This window comes from Phodopus roborovskii, unplaced genomic scaffold (assembly GCF_943737965.1).
Source record: "Phodopus roborovskii unplaced genomic scaffold, PHOROB, whole genome shotgun sequence".
NCBI lineage: Eukaryota > Metazoa > Chordata > Mammalia > Rodentia > Cricetidae > Phodopus > Phodopus roborovskii.
The window spans coordinates 45,460,001-45,482,399 of record NW_026126511.1 but is presented as its reverse complement, the minus strand read 5'-3'; the positions used below and the strand labels follow the sequence as shown (position 1 = coordinate 45,482,399).

The 22,399-nt window shown below is 43.7% G+C and overlaps 1 protein-coding gene across 1 annotated transcript in view; it reads right to left on the bottom strand.

Annotated features, from left to right (window-relative positions):
• Positions 1–22,399, bottom strand: part of Dock5 (dedicator of cytokinesis 5) — a 180,710-nt gene that overhangs the window by 98,110 nt on the left and 60,201 nt on the right. The window contains exons 3-5 of the mRNA XM_051195461.1: positions 13,975–14,015; positions 8,285–8,340; positions 6,258–6,354 (exon numbers count right to left, since the gene is read on the bottom strand). Coding sequence (XP_051051418.1) covers positions 6,258–6,354; positions 8,285–8,340; positions 13,975–14,015 — 194 coding nt within the window. The remainder of the gene's footprint in view (positions 1–6,257; positions 6,355–8,284; positions 8,341–13,974; positions 14,016–22,399) is intronic.

Below are 22,399 nucleotides of genomic sequence, written 5' to 3'. Positions count from 1 at the left end.
TATTTTTCTAATCCAGATGTTTGTCCTGTTTTCTTTATTAGAATTTCTGGAGAGAAAGGCTGAGGCATAAGAACAGATAGCTTTGCCTCCCATGGTAACAGGAATGTAGAAGTTACCCTGGGAGTGTTACAGAGATCTGGAGACTGTTCAGGACACCACACTGACAGAGTAGGTTGGTATCGGGACCCTGATTCTGCTCACCTCCTCTTCTTCCTCTTCCATGCGGCTTTATGGCTTAGCGGGAACATATGGCGACTTGGCTTGTTTCTCATTCTATCGTTAACTTGCCTTGTGACTTTGGGCAAAGATTCTTGCTCAAAGACATCTTCCAGCCTATGACAGAACTGTTCAGTTCCATTAATCCTACTTAGCAACTTCCTGATTGGCTGCTTCTGACTGCCTCGCTTCTTTGCCTTGCTCTGCACACAGTGGGAATTAGGGTGGAGCTTTGCAATCATCTCAAGAAGTCTTTTCCATGTAGCCATTAACTCCGGGATCCAAACTGAGCACCAACTGAACTATCCAGCCATGCATCCTTACCCATCCTTACTTCCTCTTCCCACCCTGGAAAAGCCTGGACTGCCTGGCAAAGATTTGCATTTTAAAAGAAAACGTTCCAGCATTTCCATGTCACATTTTGTTTTCTTCTAATTCAAAGATCCCAAGTTCTGCCTGAGGATGAAACTGGTTTCACCAGGAGGACCAAAGGGAGAAGGTTAAACGGTACTTCAGTGTGTGCTGCCCCAGTCATAGAAGACTGACAGCTCAGAGGCAGGTCTTCATCTACATGGATGCACAACCATGGGTGTGACAGGAAGAAAGTGACTCAGTACATGGTACTTCCTGCACGTTCCCTATACCTTCCTCCCACACACCTCTATTCCACAGTCCTCAGAACTATAGCAGGCATAAGGTTTTATTTTGGAAGCAAATTTTAAGCGAAGGGAATCCTTTTTAGAAATATATGTTGAGAATTAAGCTCCTTGATTCCAGGGTGTGTATTAACTACTCTTATTATCACCAGGCTCTTTCCCTTCAAGAAGCAGGAACAGACTCCAGCTACAAAACTTACAGAAGAGCAGACTGCCTCAAAAAAACAAAACAAAACAACCTCATTTTGAAGAGGGGAGAGGCCCTAGGCTGCACTCCTGTGAGATAGGTGGTGAATGGTTTGCTTATGATAATCAAGTGTCTCAGGCTTCCCAAGCAGTTCTGTATTCAAAAACACTTGTCCCGCTGTTACAACAATACAGTCTGGCTTAGTGATTTTCAACTGAGAAAATATCATTCCGTGACTTGGGATGTATGGCTGTTTATATTCAAAAGGCATGGGCTGGGCAGATGGCTCAGTATACCTAGCTCTTGCAGAAGATCCTAAATTAGTTCCCAGCACCAATATCAAGTAACTCCAATAACTCCAGCTCTGAGTAGGTCACCACACTTACATGCACACACATACACAAGAGCATACACTTAACAAACAAACAAAAACCTTTAAGAGCAAATGTATAACTAGTCCAGTGTGGTGGCACACACCTATAATCCCAGCACCCATGAGGCTGAGGCAGGAGGATCAGGAGTTTGAGACTTCTCTGGGGCACAAAACTAACTAGGTCTGTTTGATCTGTTCAGCCCCAGTGTCTACCGCCTTGGCCCATCACCAGGTGACCTCACTGAAGAAGACGTTCCCTCCTTTCCTGATCAAGCCCTGGAAACACCCAGTGACTGCTCCAACCAAGGGGCAGTTCCACAGACAAAGCTGACCAGGAAGTGCTGGGAATGTGTACTCTGCATTCTAGAAATATCTTTGCCTCCTGGACTTGAACCTCAACCAAGAAGACTTGCTATCTGTCTACAGTAGACAAAATCTAGCCTGTTCCCAACTGCTCAAGGCCACTCTGCCCAAGATAATTACAGTAGAGCAAGGCAGCAGCCTTGGATAAGTGTGACACACAGAAAGCAGCTCCTGTATTCCTGGCAGCTACAGCTGGGTGAGAGGGGAGCTCTGAGTCAAGGCTGTCCAGTGGGAGGGCCATCGACTGTGGTAACTGCTTCCAACTAGGGTGGTATTAACCATCACAGGTTTCCACCGGTGGAGTCCCTGACCTGCACGTGGGCTGACACTGCCACAGTCCCCTTTCATGCTTCCACAGCTTTGTGAAGCTAGGATATGAAGATACAGAAAGGCAAAGAGATTCTGCATCACTTTTACAAGGTGTCAAAATTGCACAGAAGCTTGGGGACTCCGAATGGCTGACTTAAGATCACAGGACATAGCATGCTGGGGAAAATCTATTTCCCAGTTAATAGGGTGTTTGGCTCCTGTAGCTTATTTCCTCCTCACAGCGCAAGATCAACACCCACCAGGAAAGACAGCTGAAATCAAATCAGTAACATACTCTCAGGAGAAAGGAGGGACCGTGGAGAGGCTCTGGGGATAAGCAGCCTCTCTTTTTTCCAACTCTGGCTAAGGGGGTCCCGTCTCCTCAATATGGACATCTCTCTTCGCATCGTGAGCTATTTCTGATGATTTCACACTTTATAATTACAAAAACCAAGAGACAAACATCTTTCCTTTCTGGAATAATCCAGCAACTGCATGGCCAAGCTTCACCTGGTTAGTGAGTTATATTTCTCCCTCCTGGAAATGCTGGATCAACACTGTAAATTTCCAATGAAATCAGACAGAAAGGAGCAGCAACAGGAAGCATGTTTAGAGAGACACAGAAGTTTCTGGGCCATCCTAGAGGTGGTTAACAAAGTCACTCAAATGCCTGATTCAAAGTTTAAGAAGGAATCCCTGCAGATGTAGCTTGTGGGTAGTGACCTTTCCTAAAGTGCACAGAGTCCTGTGTTCAATCCCCAGAACCACAAACTAAAAAACTAATCTATGGGGAGGAAATGGATGGGATTATTAATGTCACAGTGTGTGAATGTATTCTGGCAGAGCCTACATTTATATTTACATGGAATAAAGAAACACATATGCAGAATTCAAAAACAAAATGCTAAAACACACATGGGAGAAGAGACTTGAAAACCTCCCTCCCCCCCTCCCCTCTCTCCCTCCCTTCTGTGTCCCTTCCCCTCTCTCCCTGCTTCTCTCTCTCTCTCTCTCTCTCTCTCTCTCTCTCTGTGTGTGTGTGTGTGTGTGTGTGTGTGCGCGCGCGTGCGTGCGCGTACGCTTATAACTGTCTGTCTGCGTATGGAAACCAGTGGCTCTTATACACCAGGGAAACACTCTACCACTGAACTATACTTCCAGCCCTATTTCTTAGTTCCTTTCCCTAGAAAACCCAATAACTCATTAAGAAAATGAACAATAAAGCCATCTATTAGAGACAGAAAAAAGGTCTTTTTATTCATACTCTCTGCACTTGAACAGCAATAACAAAAAAATCTTTCCAAAGTACAGGGTGAGTACCCCTTATTTGAAATTAGGTTTGTTTTCCTCCCCCTCCCCCAAATTTTAAAGAAATATTTGCATAGACCAAATGAGATCTCTTAGGAATGGCACTGAAGTCTAAATATGAAATTTGTCTAATCTTCACCTCTGTCTTGTACAACAGCTTCAAAATAATTTAACACAGCCTCAAGATCATTTTCATACAGGCAGAAAGCTTCACACAGGAGGTTGGAGGTGTGACAGACTTTTCCACATGTGTTATCATGCATGTGCACAAAATGCCTTGGATTCTTGAGCTTTTTGGATGCTTGAATTTTAGATCTGGAATGCCTGTGGTTTGAGTCCTGCGCTGGATAGTTGGCCTCCAGTGGGGCCATGTTAAGAGGTGGCGGGATCCTAAGGAGTAGAGATTGGCATCAGCCTCACTGGCGATCTTAGAGGGTTCTCATACAGTGAGGTGCCTCTCTATGCTCTGCTTCTATGCTCTGCCATGTGAGTGTCCCTTCACATAAGCTACTGTTACTATGACATCATCCACCACAAGGTACCCACCGGAGTTGAACCAACTCCTAGTATCAGGCCCTGGAGCCTCCAGCACTATGGTATAAAGCTGTCTCCTTAATAAGTTGCCCTCCCCTCAGGCATTTGATTACAACGTCAGAACAAAGACAATGCAGAATACTCAGCCTGCACTTACCTAATACACTTCACCACTCAACTACTTCCAGAGAGAACATTAAGGAATAAACCCATGCCCATGCAATTTCTCACCCATCAACCCTCTATATCCATCACTAAACAATCAATTAACCAGAACCAGAGTGCTTTCAATGTAGGTCCAAGCTGATCAATGGAGGCCACAGGGATGACAGCTGTATCCTTTCCCTCCCAGAGCGCATGATTTAGGGGCTCAGAGTTACTGCTCTCATCAACTAAGTCTGAAGAGATCAAAAGATCACCTTCAATATGGGCATACCGTCCCAAGGGCCAGCAGTAAGTGTCCGGGCAATCCAGAAGGGAACATTAAGGATTAGTTTCTTTAGAAGACCCATTATGGGGGGTGGGGGGGAGACACAAATGAGGCTTTGAAGGTTGGGCAGGTAGAGAAATACCACACACTTTCCCAACAAAGTGTTAATGATCTAAGGTTATGATCTATCCTGGAATATACAGCTGTGAGTGGAATGAAATACTGCGTGAACTCTTAGGACTGGTGCTGGAATGGGATCTGGTTGCCGCTTGAGTTGTGCAAGGACAAGAATGGGGGTGTGACTGAACCGTAGTCAGACCGGCTGCACAAAGAAGAGAATGACTCCCAGGTCCAGCTATCTAGCACACAGATGTCTAGTCAGAGAATATATTAATCACCAGACGACTTCCTCGTCACCCAAAGAAGCCTGGAAGTCCCCTATAGAGGCGAGACCCACCGGTGCTCATCAAGAAGGTCTGCAGAGAGGCAACATTAGAAAACAGCCCATGGGTTCCAGTGTTAAGGAGGTTTTAGACTGGAGAAGAGTCTGCCAGGCTGGCAATGAACTTTGAGTTCATTTCTGTTCTGACGATGTTAAATGCTGGGAGTCCCAAGCCTTAGTTCTAGCATTACAGGGCAAGAGTGTTTTAGAGAAAAGATGCTTCTCTACTCAGTTTAGAACAAAGCTAAGGAGCTAATATGACAATGGCTTTCTAGGCAGAGAACAGCACATGGTGACACCCACAGTTTGCACATGTGTCTTCTGGTCTCTCTCCCTCTTCATATGAAGCCACTGGAATTCCATCATGAGCCTCCACATTAATGTTCCTACAGCATCCTGGAATTCCATCATGAGCCTCCACATTAATGTTCCTACGGTCTCCTAGCCACCTCCCAAGTCTTCTCCTCTAGACAGTACAATGGGATTAAATTTCCACCCTTGGAAGATTTTCTTTCTTAATCCTATTATTTATTCACACGAGGCAGGGCATACATGCCACAATATGTGTGAGGAGGTCAGAGGACAACTTAGAGAAATTGGCTCTCTCGTTCCATCAAATGGATCCAGAGGATCCAACCAAGGTAGTCAGGCTGGGATACAAGTGCCTTTCCTTGATGACCATCCCTTGATCCCAGCCTTCCTCCTCTTAATGCCGCGCAATGGACTAAACTCTAACATTAACTTCAGAAGGGGCAAGTTACATTTAAACCACAAAATCCCAGCTGTAATACATGCAATACATATGTAATACATACATGTATATAACACACACACACATGCAACTCATGATTATGGCTGTTCCTGTGCTGATGTGGTTTCCCACTGAACTAGCATTTCGCGTTCTGAGGTCAAAACAGTGAGGGAGAGAGAGAATACTGAACTAAGCCTGACCTCAGCTTTCCACTATATGGTTTGGAGTTTGCAAGGTCCACTTGTCATGGTTATGAACGCACCCCACCCCACCCCACCCCAACCCCAGAAGGCTGATCACTGTGACATTTATAAATGTCTACCCATTGGCATGCATGGAGATGATAATGGCAAATGCCATGGGTTCAACTACATCTTTTTTTATAGCCATGCGGTGAGGGTTCATGGTTCGAGGCAGGCACCGAAGAAGGCCTTGACAAGCATTTGCAGTTATAACTCACTATTACTTTCACAATCAGCAAAAGTGAATTAACGATCACACCCACTTCCCTCTATAATCCCATTATCATCAGTGGCCCAACTCTGGGGAGATGAGAAATCAGCTGGCTTCCAGCATCACGGGATCCAGGGGAAGACTCATCCATTCAATGCATAAAATGGTTCTATAGTCCAACAGTCAGACTGAGATCCAGGAATAGAACCCAGGGGGAGCCCAGGGGGAAGCTTACCACATAGAGCTTGCGCCAGATGACAGCCCATTCTCGTAGAGTATTCGTGAGTTCCTGAACCAGTGGCAACTCCCCAGGAATTACAGTCTCGTGCTGCCTGCAGGGAAGCAAAGAGATGTTACACTTGACTGCACATGACAGGACCTGCCACTGCTGACCAACACACTCTTGACAATCAAAGGCAGAAATGTGGCTGCTGTGCTTTGAAATAAACCCATCTGCCTCTGAAGGGGTGTATAGTTTGGAGAACTTGAACACGGCTAAAGTGCAAGGAACTGAAAACAGTACAACCTATAGACTAAACTAAGTTTTTGCATGGCACAGGCTAAGTCTAGACCCCACTTCCCCATGATCACTCTCTCTGAAAGTGCCTCTGACCAAGCCATGAAATTAGCTGGTTCTACTGGGCAGATGCTCCATTTTGTAAAAGTACATGCCATGCGATCTCACCCAAAGACCTGCTTGCAAAGATTGATCCATGCCCTCTTCTAGAGAAGCCTGGGTTTTCTTCTCATCTGCTGCTTCCCAGCACACAAAAAAATAGAGGCAAAGCAATATCCTCACTCACAGAAGGCTTAACTGCATTTACTCACCTAAATTATCCCTGGTGTCAACAGGAGAAAGACAGCAAGGGCATATAAATACACAGGGGAGAGCAATAGGACCACCGTGTGAACATGCAAGCATAGTATGTAGCTAAGTGTGAATTTCAGGTTGGGTAAGGCAACACAGTATTAGGGCAAATATGACCCATGACACATCTGTTACATGCTAACTTTGGAAATCGCAGGTGGTCCCTGACTTAGGAGAGTCTGATTTTGCAATCTAAGATGGCTGGGAAGTGTACAGTCACAGGTTCTGGCTTTCCACTTTTGGCACAGTGGTGAACATATTACATGAGGCCCACGTGCTACTCTATCCTACAACAGACTTTGGGTTAGGTGATTCTGCCCAACTGTCAGCTAAAGTAAGTGTTCTGAGTACAGTGAAGATAGCTGGGCTGGGCGATGTTTCATAGGTTAGGTGAAATAAATGCATTTCTTGTTGTCCTTTTTATTAGCATATATTAACTGTATAAAATGATGACCATTCCTGTGACGCCTATTTGTGGCATTTTTAACTCCAGTGGGTTTATAAGGATGTAACGACATCACAAGTCCAGGAGCATCTCTATCTTCTGAGTAACAGTTAACTGGGCATCCTGCCTTTCATCTGGCAGATCTAGTTAGAACAGGGCTCCTACGTTGCCTTCAAGGCTGCTCAGAAATGGCCCACTGGGAAGAGGATTCCTCTAGGAGGCAGAGAAGAATAGTACCGGGTGCTGGTTCTGCTGTGGACAACCTGCAAGAACTTGGGCATGTCTCTACTTCTTGTCTTAAAATATGGGTGCTGAGTGTAGGGCTTATAAAAAATGTTCATCTAGCTCAGAGGTCCTGGGATTCTGTGAGAGCCTCCTTGGTACCAGCCGTGGATCCAAGTTTTACTTTCTTAATTCTCCCTTTCCTACTTTGTGTGCCCTGTTTTCCTTAGCTGCTACAGAGTCAGTTCTTTTGAAGAACAAATGACACTACCAAGATAAATAACTATTTGATATTGAAATGGATTTTAACTACACAGTGTCCCTAGGACCTCACCCCAAGCCCACCATCAGTGCCTTCCTCCAGGAAACTGTGAAAATTCGGAGGTGTACTTGCAACTAAGTGATGTATACAAGGTTCCAAGGTGAGGAGGGCCAACAGATGCTCTCCTTCACAGGTGTTCACATGAACTCACATTCACCCACACAGTGAGCAGTTAGTGACTCCGAGGGGAAGTGGAAGGCCCTCAGAGTTCATCCCTGCTCTCTTTACTATTCTGGGGAGCAGTGTCCAGGAGGGACAAGTACAGAAAGAGAAAGCAGAAGGAGGACCTATATGAGGCAAGTGGAACCAATGAGACAGGACATCAATGGGTGTAGGGCATTCCTTCTTTCCTGACTATCTTACGTCTTCATCACTTTTTAGTGGTCTTCCTGGACTGGAACTTACCCTCCATCTTCCACAGTTGCCTCTTTCAAATGGATGTATGTTTCAGGAAAAATACCCTACAGAAAGAGAACTCTAGTTATACAGCCATTAAAAAACAATCTCAAATTCAAGAGCATAAATACTTCAAGGAAGGCTATTTTGTCAAGGGAATTCCAATTGAGTTTGCAGGGCATCCCTTATGATGGCCATCTACAGTTCAACAAAGGAAGGATGGAAATACTGAAAATATGGAAATTAAGATCTGGGCTCAGGTTGAATAAGATGTTTTGAAAATAAAAAGCCAAAATGCCCCATCAGCTCAGAGACCCAACAATGGCAAGGAAGGTAATACTGAGAAAATCTGTACAAAGCCAACATGCCACTAAAGGGCCCCTCACCTTGAGGGAGATGGGCTGCTAACATTTTAGTAGCTTCCTACAGTAGCTCCTGTCAGCACTTTCATTGAAGACCAATTGTAAATCATCAGTTATCTAATCATTTTCGTCACTTCATAGTCTTCAATTGTTCTCCTTTTATAATCCCAAGAGGCACTGCTATGCCAGTATTATGACATTGCTCATGAGCAAAAAAAAAAAAAATTTTTAAAGTCCCAAGGGAAGGACACAAAACCACTGGGTGGGAACTAGAGAGCTGCAGAAAAGATTTCTCAATAGGAAAGAACCATCCACAGAGTTCTCTTGAATGCCAAAGCTTATGTCTCATTGCACAATATGCTCTCCATATGCCCCAGGGAGAAGGAGCCATTGAGACATGGTTGAGAATTGTTTACATGGCAGAGTAGATGAACTAGCTGGCATCTTGGCTCAGTTACTCCTCTTGGGAGGGCTCACATGATCTCAGTGGATATTAACTGTCACGGCTGCTGACCACACAAGTGGTAGTGGTGGTAGAGATAGGCCCCAGTCCATAGCACCATAGTTCAAAATGTGCACGCACCCAGCAATCCTTAACAGGACAAGAAGCCAGGGAACTCGGACAGCCGCTGCGTTTGTAGCCAGTTTCATGCACTGTATTTGTCTCTACCATGCTCTGTCTTTTTCATCCTTTGCCAATAAAACAGGAAAAGGCCAGAACATTGGGAACTAAGCTGATCTCAGCATAGGTGATGACAGAGGAGCCCTGCAACTGCTTTAGGCAAAAGCCAAGGGCACTATCTCTTCAACCAGACAGGGCGATGCACTATGAGAAGGCACTGTTCCAGTCCCTCTACTGATGAGACCACCAACACACACTACACTACACCACACACACACACACACACACACACACAGAGAGAGAGAGAGAGAGAGAGAGAGATGAGGTGACCTTGAGTTTCTTCAGGTGCAAAGGATGCAGAGTGACTGGGGGAGACCGATTAATCAGCAATAAAAACAAACACAAATTCAATGTAATACTGAGGACACCAAGGCAATGTTGACTTCTAAAAGAGGAACAGCTATGATGGTGATATGGCGAGAGCAACAGTAACTAGCAATCCCCTTCACATACCAGACACTATCATAAGGGGTTTTTCATGAGTTAGTTTTCATTGTTCATTTTAACCACAGGATCAAACCATGATCAAATACTTGACCATTTCAGAACCTGCCCAATTAGAGAACGTTTATGTAGAATATTTCTCTGTTTTTATTCTTAGCTTTATTTAATTGATAGCATTTGAATGTCTTCTTCCTATTGAAATTATTTGGAAACAGTCGTATTTTTTAATCTAAGGGAGGAAAAAAAAAAACCTTCATTGACACATAATGCTTGCCTCTACATATGAGGTACAATGTATAATAATGGGAGAAGGCATAACCACCGACTTAAAAGGAAGCTGGGTTTGGAGAGGTAGATCACTGGGTAAAATACTTCTCATGCAAGCATGAGGACCTGTACTTAATCCCCAGAGCTCACACAAGCTGGGCTCAACAGTCAAGCTTGTCATCTCAGAGCTAGGGAGGCAGTGACAGGCAGAACCCTGGGACTTGGTGGCCAGCCAGCCAGCCAAGTGGAGACAGTGTGTTCCAGGCCAGTGAGAGAACTTGTCTCAAAAAATATCATGGAACCACATACTGGAGCTGACTGTTGGCTTCCACATGTACACACACACACACACACACACACACACACACACACACACACACACAGGCACATTAAAAGAGCGAAGAACTCTTGACAACAGAAAAGGGGTTGGATAGAAGTGATCAGCTTAAAGCCGCAGTTATGGGCCAACAAAATGGCTCTGTGGGTGAAAGTGCTTGCTGCCATGCCTGACAACCCTAGTTTGAATCCCTGGACTCACACAGTGGAAGGAGAGAATTGATTTCTGTAGGTTGCCCTCTGACCTCCACATTCAAACTATTGCACATGAGTATGCGTGTGCACACATGCATAAGCACAAAAATAGATGAAAGTACTAAAAGCTCTTAAGTATACATTAACATAGTAGTTACAAGTTTAAAATGAGCTATACCATTGCTGAGGCTAGGTGCACAGCTCGAAAGTAGGGCACGTGACTAAGATGCGTGTGGTTTAATACTGAGAACTAAAGAAACAAAGACAAAACCCCCAAATGGAACACTGTTAATGCAAAGGAAAATTCTGCAAAATATTTTTCAAATCAAGGGGTTTATTTATTTATTTTTTTATTTTGTTTTGTTTTTTTTTAATTTGAATGTATAGTCTGTCGAGTGATCTGCGCTAAGCCCTGGGAGCCAGCATTGATAGGTCCTCAGAAACAAACAAATGATGGCTGTAAGGCACTGATGCTGCCCATGGCAGATGATTTACACAGGTGTGCAGGCACAGAGGTGCGGATGCCCAGAGCCTGTTCATTTTGTGATCTCACTGCTCTGGTGTCTGCAGCAGCATCATGTCCTGGTGGCACTGGGCTGTCCATGGTCATTTGGTTTCTCTGGGAAGGCCAGAGCCAACAAGAGACTTACAATTTCTGATGTCTCTCAGTTCTGCCTTCCTTTTTTTCTGGTTTTTTTTTTTTTTCAATGTAACCTGCTCAGTTGAATAAATTCCAACTAATGATTTTTCTCTATGTTATCCTGTCCTGCCAAGATTAATGACCAATTTCTTTGAGGCTCTAGTTTTTCTCAATTTGTAAAGCCACCAACTTCCTTTTATCACCACTCCAAATGGCTAGGTAGGCTTATAAATGACACCAACAATTTCCACGAAAACAATTGTCCTTTCAAATAGCTTTTCCCCTAAGACAGGAAAAGGAGGGGCCAGCATAGAAGAGGCTGTCTATCAGGCTGCATCTCTTAATGAAGGGGTGTCACACTCAACAAAATTCAAAACTGATGCCTTTAATTCCATCTTTGTTTCTTGGATCTCCACAAAGAAAGATCATTTAGTTAAAAAAAAAAAAAAAAAAAAAAAAAAAAAAACAGTGCACAGTCACTGTGCCAAATTCTGTTCATGCTTTTCTTTATCTTTATCAAGGGACAGAGGAGCTCTTACCGAAATAGTTTTCTCCAAAGGGTGAAGTTTTTAAGCTTACAGATTTTAAGAACAAGAACAACAACAAAAAAACCCAGCAATGTTACAAACACATACATAGACAGTAACTGAACCATCTAGTATTGCAGTCAGACCAGAGAGAACACTAGATACATGGATGCAGATATATCAGGAAAACACAGAATGTCTTTAAACGGAGGCCTTCTATGCTGGAACAAATCCTAATGTAGGGTAAGGGTCTGGAACCTTGTTTTAACAGTACCTACTGGGTTTGGTTGTTGTTATTGTTGTCATTGTTATTGCAGTGATAGTGGTGAAATCAAACCCAGGGCCTCTTGCATGCTAGGCAAGTGTCTGACATTCAAATAATTTGGAAAACAGGGCACTGATAAGTTCCTCGGGCTTGCCTCAGTCTCCTGTGTAGCTGGGACCAGGAGTACACCACAGGCCCAGCTGTCCTTCGGACTGCATATGATTTGTCTGAGACATTTTCTGTTCTCCCTTTTACATAATAAATTACAAAAGGAAAGGACTGAGAATCAAGTGGCCTGGGTATTCTTTGTCTCTCACAAATTCAGAGCAAAAAAGTTTAACTTGTAAAGCCGTCTAGGGTGGGCGGCCATAGAACTCTGGTGGAGGTCAGAGGTCAACTTTCAAGAGTCGGTTCTCTCCTACTGTGAGATCCCAGGATTAACTCAGGTCACTGGGTCTGTATGGCAAGTACTTTCACCTGCTGAGCCATCTTGTCACCCAGAAGTGTTAACTCCTACTGTTTTCTGAAAACTCAACTTCCACAACTGTGAGTAAAAATAACTACTAACAGGGCTAAACCCACACACAGCAGGAGTGGGCATGCCAGGCATCAGCTTCCCTGAGGCCTTCAATCTAGTCCTATCATACTCTCATCACGCCAGCACATCTGACTGCCACACTAGTCTCTACTGGAACAGAGGGGATGCTGAAGTCAGCAAGAAAAGCAGTGAAAACAACTCAGTTGGAAATGGCATGTGGCACAGGACTCTGACTGGGGGCAGAAAAGCTTAGCCGCTAGGGCATGGCAGGGACAAGTGAACTCACACCAGGGAGACTTGGCACCTGTGGGGACAGCAAGGCTTCCTTTGTTTTGTTAGGTTAATGAAACGGTCAGAGTGAATAAAGGGTGTGTATACACAAGTGTGCAAACACTAAGACTGAAGAGTCATCAACTGCAGTCACACTCTCCTTTGGGTTTCTGTGACCTCTACCTAGCAGGTAGGCATTTGAAGGCTCTAGGTTCTTCTGAGATTTGGAGGTTTCACAGGCCAACCTACATGGGACTACATCTGGCCCATGATGTGGTCAAAGAGTAAGAAATGTGAGTTTTTTCTACCCTTTCTGCCCTGATAAATTTGTTTGTCTCACCCTCTGCTATTGGCACATGAGCTAACTATGAAATAATAAAGCCCTATCAACTTTGTTCTTGCTAAAGAAAGTGCTGGCACATTGCACTGCCCCAGCAAGCAACATCAAAGGAAAAGTGCTGATCGGGTCTAAAGCAAATCCAGGAGCATGTTAACATAGCTACTGCCTTTCGTTAGTTGATGATGAGCTGCCCTGACAACTGGGAAAGGAAACCAAACAGGCCAGTGTTTCTCAAACTCTGCCTGAATCATAAGAAACACATTTATAGTCCAGTACCAAACAAAAAATACAAAAGGCATGAACCACATAAACATTAATACCTGAGGTAAATTTGTTCATAAGTGTCTGTTGCTCAGCTTTGTTTTCTGTTTACCGGAGTTGTTTATACTCTACTAAAATAACTCCATGTTACACCATGGGCCTCACAGACTGAAAATACTACTCTGGTTTGATGGGATGAATCAGGTGACCGGCAGTGTCTGTTCAGGCAGTGTAGAATTGGATATAAAGGACACAGGGAAGTAGGTCCTGCCCCTTCCTCCTTGACAGAGGGCCCTACAACACTGGCAATGTCCTACTGCCTTATTTGGCTTCAAGGGTAGACAGCAGGAAGTCTGGGGTCTTCTCTTGAATCAAGTCCCAGGAAACATGTCCATGGAACTTACCCTATTCTTCTTGAGCACTGGGGCCAAAGTCTTTGTTTTCAGATTAAAGGAAGAGTCATCGAAAAGAAAGCAAACTAGATCTAGAGATAACTAATAAAGGGATCCCACAACACAACAGAGAGCTAGTGGACAGTCAAAGTAACTAAGAAATGGAGCAATGTGCCATACCTTTTTAGATTTGTTCTGGAGAGCATATCCTCTGTACCAGCCTGGGAAGGGGAGAACACAAAGACATGTTTATGTTTTCTGGGAGAACAAAAAAAAAAAAACCAAAACATTAGCAACATACATTCCCATGATCTACCAGCAATACTGAAATGGAAACCAAAAGATCAGTACCTATGAAGCCATAGATGGGCAGTTCTCAATCTGTGAGCTGTGGCCCCTTTGGGGGTCAAATGACCCTTTCACAGGGGATGCCTAAGATCACTGAAATACACAAATACTTACAATACGATTCATAACAGTAGCAAAATTACAGAATGAAGTAGCAATGGGAATCATTTTATGGTTGGGGTCAGCACAATATGAACGTTAGGAAGGTTGAGAACCACCGCCTTACACTGAACCATTCCGCTTCTTACAGTGAAGACCTATTTTATAGCCACACTCTCTAACTAACCGCAGGACTTAAAATCTGCACAGAGGGCTCTGAGGAGATGACTTGGCAGTTAAGAGCACTTGACTCTCATTCATGCTGTGGTTCTTTAGGTTGGGGTTCTTATGGGACTCCTAACAGTGGGAGTGGGGGTACCTGTGACTTTTGCCTGCTCTTGGCACCCTTGCCTTTCTACTGGGCTACCGCACCCAACCTCATATCAATGAGGGTTTATGCCTAGTCTTACTGTATCTTGTTATACTGTGTGTTGTTGATATTCCTGGAAGGCCTGTTCTTTTCTGAAGGAGCAGAGAATGGGGATGGGGGGAGGCGGGGGCAGGGGTGTGTGTGTGTGTGTGAAGGAAGGAGAAGCTGAGGTCAGGATGTCCTGTATGAAAGAATATGTATAAAAAACAGATATCAACCAGAAAATGTCTCATTAATCTGTGTTTTTATATGTTAGAAGTAGAAAATTGAGTTTGCCTCTTTGGTTACAGATTGAACACCACTTTCACAAATTTTAAATTGTCCCCGAAACTAAAAACTATAAAGAATTTGCTATGTGTTGCAGAGAGTGTGTGAGTAGGGCCTTGGTATGGAATTACAGTCTGCATCAAGGCTACATGGTTAAGAAAAAGATCCTTCAACAGAAATACCAGCCTCAGTTTAGGAAGCCAATGTGCAGGCAATTAGGTTAGGCTAGAATGCACTGAACATTCCTTGTTCTGCTAAGATATGAAAAAAGTTTTTTGTGAATGGCTGGCTTTGGTGTCACCCTAGACCAAGGGCAGAGCTGGAGGCCATGCTGAGAAAGAGTAATTGAAGCAGTTTTTATCTTTTAAGTCGTATAAAACTAAGAAGTCATAATATATAGACTTGGACCCGCTTACCAGGAAGAATGTATCTGTGCGACTGTAAATGGAGCTTTACTCATCACAAAATTATGTTTCCTAAACCTGTCATCTTGTGGGGGAAAAGATTTCCATGTAACCCTTCTACCTTATCTCGAGAGTCATGGTCTATGTATAATTGCTAGGGGAAAAAAAGTATGAAATTATTATTCTGGATTTGTCAAAGTGAACACTCATTTTCCTTGGCAGCAAGTACCGTAAGCACCTAATCGACAACTGGGAGCTTGATCGCATTCCTACTGTCAGAACTCTAAGAATGCAACTACTAATGATTGCTAATAATTCCCAAGGCTATGGTCACAGGTGTTTGCTATTCCTACATCATGAAACTGGCTTGCAATGCAAACAAGAACACAGTTTTCCCACTAATTTCCAATACTTAGTGTTAAGTGATCATAATTGGAGTTTACTGTTAGGCTTCGGAACACATCATGATGCGAAGAGGCAGTGAGTGGTATATCAAGAGTGTCTATAGTCAAGCAGAGAACTGGGAGTATGAAACGGCCAGTATGTTCCGAAACTATCATGTAATCACAACTAGAGGAAAAGTGGGGCACAGGCAGGCCAGAGGGTAAGTCTTAGCTACATTTTAGTCAAATGAGTCCCCAGAAATAAGGTTCAGCCACTGTGGCAAGATGGGTTCACTTCTAGGGTAAGAAGTCATTTTTCAGTTACTTGGGGACTGTCCCCAGTCTCCTCTCATTTGAAACTACCCAAATTCCCAAGGCCACAGGCAAATTTACTCTCTTTACCTAGCCCTATATAATCACCATCAGTCAAGACTCGACCATCTCAGCCAAGTGGTGCTGGTTCAAGCCTTTAATTCCAGCACTCTGGAGGCAGAGGCGGGCGGATCTCTGTGAGTTCAATGCTAGCCTGGTCTAATGAGTACCAGGACAGACTCCAAAGCCACATAGAGAAACACTATCTGGAAAGACAGAGACAGACAGACAGACACAGAGGGAGACAAAGAGACAGACAGACAGAGACAGATGGGGGGGCAGGTTTTAGCATCTGCCCATTTCATCCACCTGTCCCTTGAGCTACTTTCTGGCTTCCACCTAACAGGTATCTGTCCCTACCTGTGGTAGTTGAACAAATACTAAACCATAGAGAGCAAGTGTTGGTTATCATGTAGATTATATAAATGAGCTGAGCACACAGAACTAAGATGACGAGCTCAGAGGTTAACGTGCATTGTCTGGGGATACGGGAAGTTAGATTAGATAAGATGATCAAAAACAGTTCACTCTGAGAAACTAAAAGGAACCAGGCCGGAAAATGACAAGGAAAGAAACTTCCATACAGGAGCAAATCCAGTGAGAAGGCTATGAGGCAAGAATTCTGTCCAAAGACAGAAAAACCTCAAGGTGAGAGGGCCACACCATGGTGGGGAGAGGGAATGTGGGTCTCCATTCTGGGCACCCACTGCACTCGCCAGGGAAGCTTATAAAACACTGAAGGCTGGGCCACCTCCCCAGACAGTCTTATTTAATCAAGCCTAGACTCAGAGCTTCTCAAAGGATCCTGGGGACACTAACACACAGGCAGAAGTGTCAGCCCAGGCAAAAGTGTCATGTACTTTTGTGGAATCGGAGCTTTAGCCTAATGGTAAGCATTGGAGGGGAAGAGGGTGCTTAAATGCATCATGACTTGTGCTTAGAAAAAACAAAACAAAACCAAAAATTGCTACAGAAGACTGGACAGGAGAGATGAGAAATAGTAGAAACAGGGAGAATGGTGGGTACATTGAAAATGGGAAGTGATAAGAAGACTGAGAACATGTTTAGAAGCAGCTTGAGTTGCTCATGGCTTCACTAGCAAAGAGCAAGAACGGAAGAATGGTACATAGTGTTACTCTATGGTATAGGAAGAGTCTTAAAAGGAAAACCTTAGGGAATGGAAGAAGGAATGGTCAATGTACCCTGACCCTTGAGCTTCCCTCCCTGAACAATTGAGTCCTACAGGAATGACATGGAAAAATGCACATGTGCATGGGGGGAGAAAGGATCTGAGGGGGTCAGGCTGGCATGCAGCTCAGGGCCCAAGAAGAATCACATTGATAATGATCATTTAATAGCTGAGCATGTAAATGGGAGGGAAACACTCTGTCAAATACGAGGAGCACCAAACAAAGGTCAGGCCAGAGGCAGTCAAGATAAAAGGGATTACCTCTGGGAAAGAAATGTGACCAGGGCACAGCCTCTTCCCACTGGAACCACACAGGCATAATTATCCAAAGAACATGCTAGAGATGAACAGATACTGAAAACCAGGTGTACATAGAGCTGGAGAGGCATATGGGAAGGCTGCGTTGTAATCTTCCATGGTAAATGGGAAATGAAAAGCCAATTCTTAATTGGCTAAAAGACTGGAAAGAGTTCAGGAGGAACTGAAATGCCTCAGAAATGAGGAGGCAGAAGGAACTCCTGTTTTCCATTATGGACTAGTAAAATAACCAGGGACAGCAAGACGCTTAGGTAAAGGCGCCTGCCAACAAGTCTCAGAACCTCACTTCAGTCTCTGGAACACACATGATGGAAGGAGAGGACAGACTCCTGCATCATGGCCCCTTACCTCTGCATGCATGCCCACACGCAGGCAGGTATGCCCATGTGCCTGTGAGCACACATGTGCACACAGGCATGAGCTCACACACACACACAAAGTAAATAAATAAATGTAATTTAAAACTTTACAGTTATGACTGGTACAATTTTCAATTGAGAAAAATACTGATGAGTTCTGGCAAGCCAGGTAAAGGCACAATTAAAACAACAGATAACAAGTCTATTGTTATAGTGTGGAGCTGACTTAAAAAGAGAAATGAGGTTGGGGGGGTCATAAATGGTGTGGTGGTGTGAATGAGTACAGCCCCCATAGATCAGTGTTTGAATGCTGGGTTCCCAGTTGGTTGGTGGTTTGGGGAAGACTATTACTCCTTCTAATTACTAATCCTAATCCAGCGGTTCTCAACCTGTAGGTCGAGTGCCTTTGGCAAACTTGTCTCAAAAAATGCATTTACATTATGGTTCATAATAGTAGCAAATTACAGTTATGACGTAGCTATGACAATAATTTTATGATGGGGGCGGTCATACAACATGAGGAACTAAATTGAAGGGTCACACCATTAGGAAGGTTGAGATCATGGGACTATGGGTGTGTTTGGAGGAAGTGTGGTTTTCTGGTTTCAAAAGCCCACACCAGGTCCAGTCTGTCTCTCTCTCTCTCTCTGTCTCTGTCTCTCTCTCACACACACACATACACACTCTCCAACTCATGGATAAGATGTAAGCTCTCAGCTACTGCTCAAGGGACATCCCTGCCTGCCATGATGATCATGGACTCACCCTCTGAAACTGTAAGCAAGTCCCCAATTCAACCTGTTTTGTTTTGTTTTGTTTTTAAATAAGTTGCCTTGGCCATGGTATCTCATCACAGCAATAGAACAGTAACTAAGACAAATATATTAATTCTGTATTCGATATACACTTGTCAAAACTCGCTGAATTACATATTAAATGCAGTGGCTTTTATGTAATTATATTGTTCGTTTAAAAAGAGACAATTGGATGCCACCATACACCCACTACAATGACTATGGTCAAAGAGATGGGCTGTGCACACAGTTAGCAAGGGTTAGGAGTAACTGGACCCTTGTGCTGGTTGGTTTTGGTCAACCTGATACAAAATTAGATGTATCTGGGAAAAGAGAAAAATGTCCCCATAAGATTGGCCTGTGGCCAAAGCCATGTGATATTTTCATGAGGGAGGGTCCAATGCACTGCGGATGGTACCACCCCTGGGCAGCTAGTCCTGAGTTGTGTGAGGAAGCAGATTGAGCAAGACATAAGGAACAAGGCAGTAAACAGTGTCCCTCCTTGACTTCTTTAACAGCTCCTCCTGCTCAGGTCCAGGTCCTGAGTTCTTACCCTGACTTTCTTCTATAACAGACTGTGATATGGAAACAGAAGACAAAATAAACCCTTTTAGGCTTTAGGTCATGGAGTTTTATCACAACAATATAAACCCCAACTATGACAATTCTCTCTTACTGTGCTGGTAATTTCTTCTCAAGTTACACATATCCTGTGACTTAGCAATATTACCATGCCTAGGTAGTTATCAAAGATAAATGGAAACATACAAGTACAAAAATGCTTTACAGGAATGCTTACTGATGTCTTAATTCTTTCAAGCTTAAGGTGGAATTCAATGAAAAACACAGTGACATTTGAGTCATGGCATGGTCATATAATGAGTACTATTGAACAATGCAGAAATGTACAACTTTATGAATGACTCTAAAAACCATTATAGTGAGTGAAAGAACTCAAATGATGGACATGTATAATCACACTGACAAAGGGCTATCTGGCAGGTAAAACTAATGGTTGGTCATGGAAGTAACAACAGTGGCCAATGATTGAGGTGGGATTCCTGTGTAAGAAGGAAACTTGGAGCATTCTGGGGTGACACCTGCAGGCTGTGACATCTGATAAAACTTATTCTACCTTTTATCTAAGTACATGTTACAGCATATGAATTTTTCCTTGATGTCTTTAAACATGGAAAGGAAAAGGAAGAACTTATCAACTGAATATTACTATATGAATTAATAACTTCTAACAGAAAGATATCACTCATATATGGCTGAGAACTTTTGTTTGACACCATCTCTGAAATGAGCTTGAGTCAGGTATGAAAAATAACAGGCATCTTTCTCCATGATTCTACTTTTTGTCTTGTGACTCATCAATTACATTATCCATCCTAGTTACTCCTAGCATGCTCCCAAATTGATTTCGAATGAGTTTTTACTATTTCTAAAAGTTCCAGCATAGACCCACACACAAGCTAGGAAACCAAGACATGTAGTGTTTCTCTGCTCTGTTAATTTTACAATGCAAGGGGTCGGGGTGGGGGGACTCATTGATACCACAGAGGCATAGAAACAAAATTTCACAGGAATTAAGTCAAGAAGGAATGAAAGGGTATATGGGGAAGGCTGACTTCAGCAGATGAGCTACTTGGGGAAGTGTGGTTCGAAATCTCTGAAAAGATCCATCAGGGCTGAGGTTTACATGACTCATGTGGCTGTTCATTCATTATACATAAAAACACTTCTTGACGTGGAGTGTAGCAGACATCATCTTAAGAAGGAAGGAAACAGATCCATAAACAAGCAACCAAATACAAAGGGGCCTTTAATGGAACCGCCTGGAGACTCTGGCTCACAAAAGAGTGCGTTATGAATATGTTCCAGACTCTGGCAATTACTGGGGAATGCTGAAGACTTCCCAGGCAATGAAAGTGCCCTTCGATGGGTGACTTATAGAATGTTCCACACAAACACCTTTTATTTTGCCATCACAAGATAAATGTGCTCTCCTGCTCACACACATATAAAAGATCAATAAATTATGTTTATCTCCTCAGAAATTAAAAGCCAAGGCCAGGGAGGGAGTTGCTGTTTATAGCACCCACATGACATGTGGCAGAGAGGAGGCAGCATCCACAGATGAGGAGCAGGTGCTAAATCCTGTTGTTTTTCCTTTAACTATCTCAGGCCTGTGAGCTTAATTAGGCAGGAGTCAAAGGTTGCACCCCTGTGGACCAGGTAAACCTGTCAGGTTTCCAGGGCCAGAACCCAGTGAAAGTGCTGTCCCTCAAACAGAAGCCTCCAGAACCTCAGGGAATCCTGAGCCAGCTGGGTGCCAGCCCTCACTGGCCTGAGAATGTCTCAGTATAAAATCCCTCATTACAGAGGACAGTGGTCCTCTGCCTTCATCCGTGGAGACCATCTCTGCTGCCTCCCAGAGCCCAGAGCCTCAGCTGCTCACATCTAAAGGGAGTGGGCTTCTGCAAATAAGCTGCAAGGTCAAAAGTCGAAGGAAGGAAAGATGTTCCATTCTTTTGTTTCTTCTTTGCTAGGGATAAATCTACCAGCCTCTCGGCAAGCAAGGCTGATGATGGAAGCGTGTGAAGGACTCACAGTACCTGAAACCTAATTGCTTTACTGTTTAAAAATAAATAAGCAATCTGCATTGATAAACATGAAGGTTTCTTTCCTTTGCATCAAGCTGTCTCTGTGGCCCTGCTGTGAGGTCACCAAACTGGACACTCAGAACTCAGTCTTTGAGATGAGGAGACCTTAGTCCTGGACCCAATCAGCATGAGAAGTATGCATACCTTCTGAGCAAGAGAGGGCGTGGCTTTCCCCTTTGATTTAATTTTACTTTACAGACAAGACATCATATAGCTAGGTCACCATGTAGCCTAGGATAGATACCCTTGAGCTCCTGAGCTCCCTGCTTCAGATTTCTGGAGTTACATGCAAGTCCATGCCATCACAGCCAGCTGAAGCCTTCATGCTGTAGTTACTTAAGTTTGGTTTGATAATTTCATACTTGTATATAATAAATCCTGATTAGTCTCACTCAACTTTTATTTTTTTATCATTTTAAAGTGTGTGTGTGTGTGTTTTGTGTGTGTGTGTGTGTGTGTGTGTGTGTGTGTGTGTTGTGTGTGTGTACATGAGTACAGGTGCCTCCAGAGACCAGGCGTATTAGATTCCCTATAGCTTGAGTTATGTTTGTGACCCACCTGATGTGAATGCTGAGGAACCGAACTTGGGTCCTCTGGAAGAGCATTAACTGTTTTAAAGCCACTGAGTCATCTCTTCAGCCCCTTCAACATTTATTTCAAAGCAGAAAAGCCTGGCAGACAGCAGGCACACAAGAAACATTTGATGAGTCTGTTAAGGAGAGCACAAAGTCTCTCTGACCTAAGGCATGCTATTGGAAGGAGTATGGAATAAAATCTGTACCTCAAGCCACTCAAGTGTAAGGTGAAGGGGTGGACGGAGCTGGCTGGACTGTCAGACATCTCTTTCCTGAGAAGAATACATCTCCTCTGGAGGCCATTACCGATCTAATGTAATGAAGCCTTCAATCTCTTAAAAGCCATTCTTCAATGATACCACATTCACATACTGTCTTGTTTTTAAGGCCTCTCCGATATAACTTCTAACTCTGACTAAAAACATGAAGACATTTTTTTTTCCTGCTTACCTAGGATG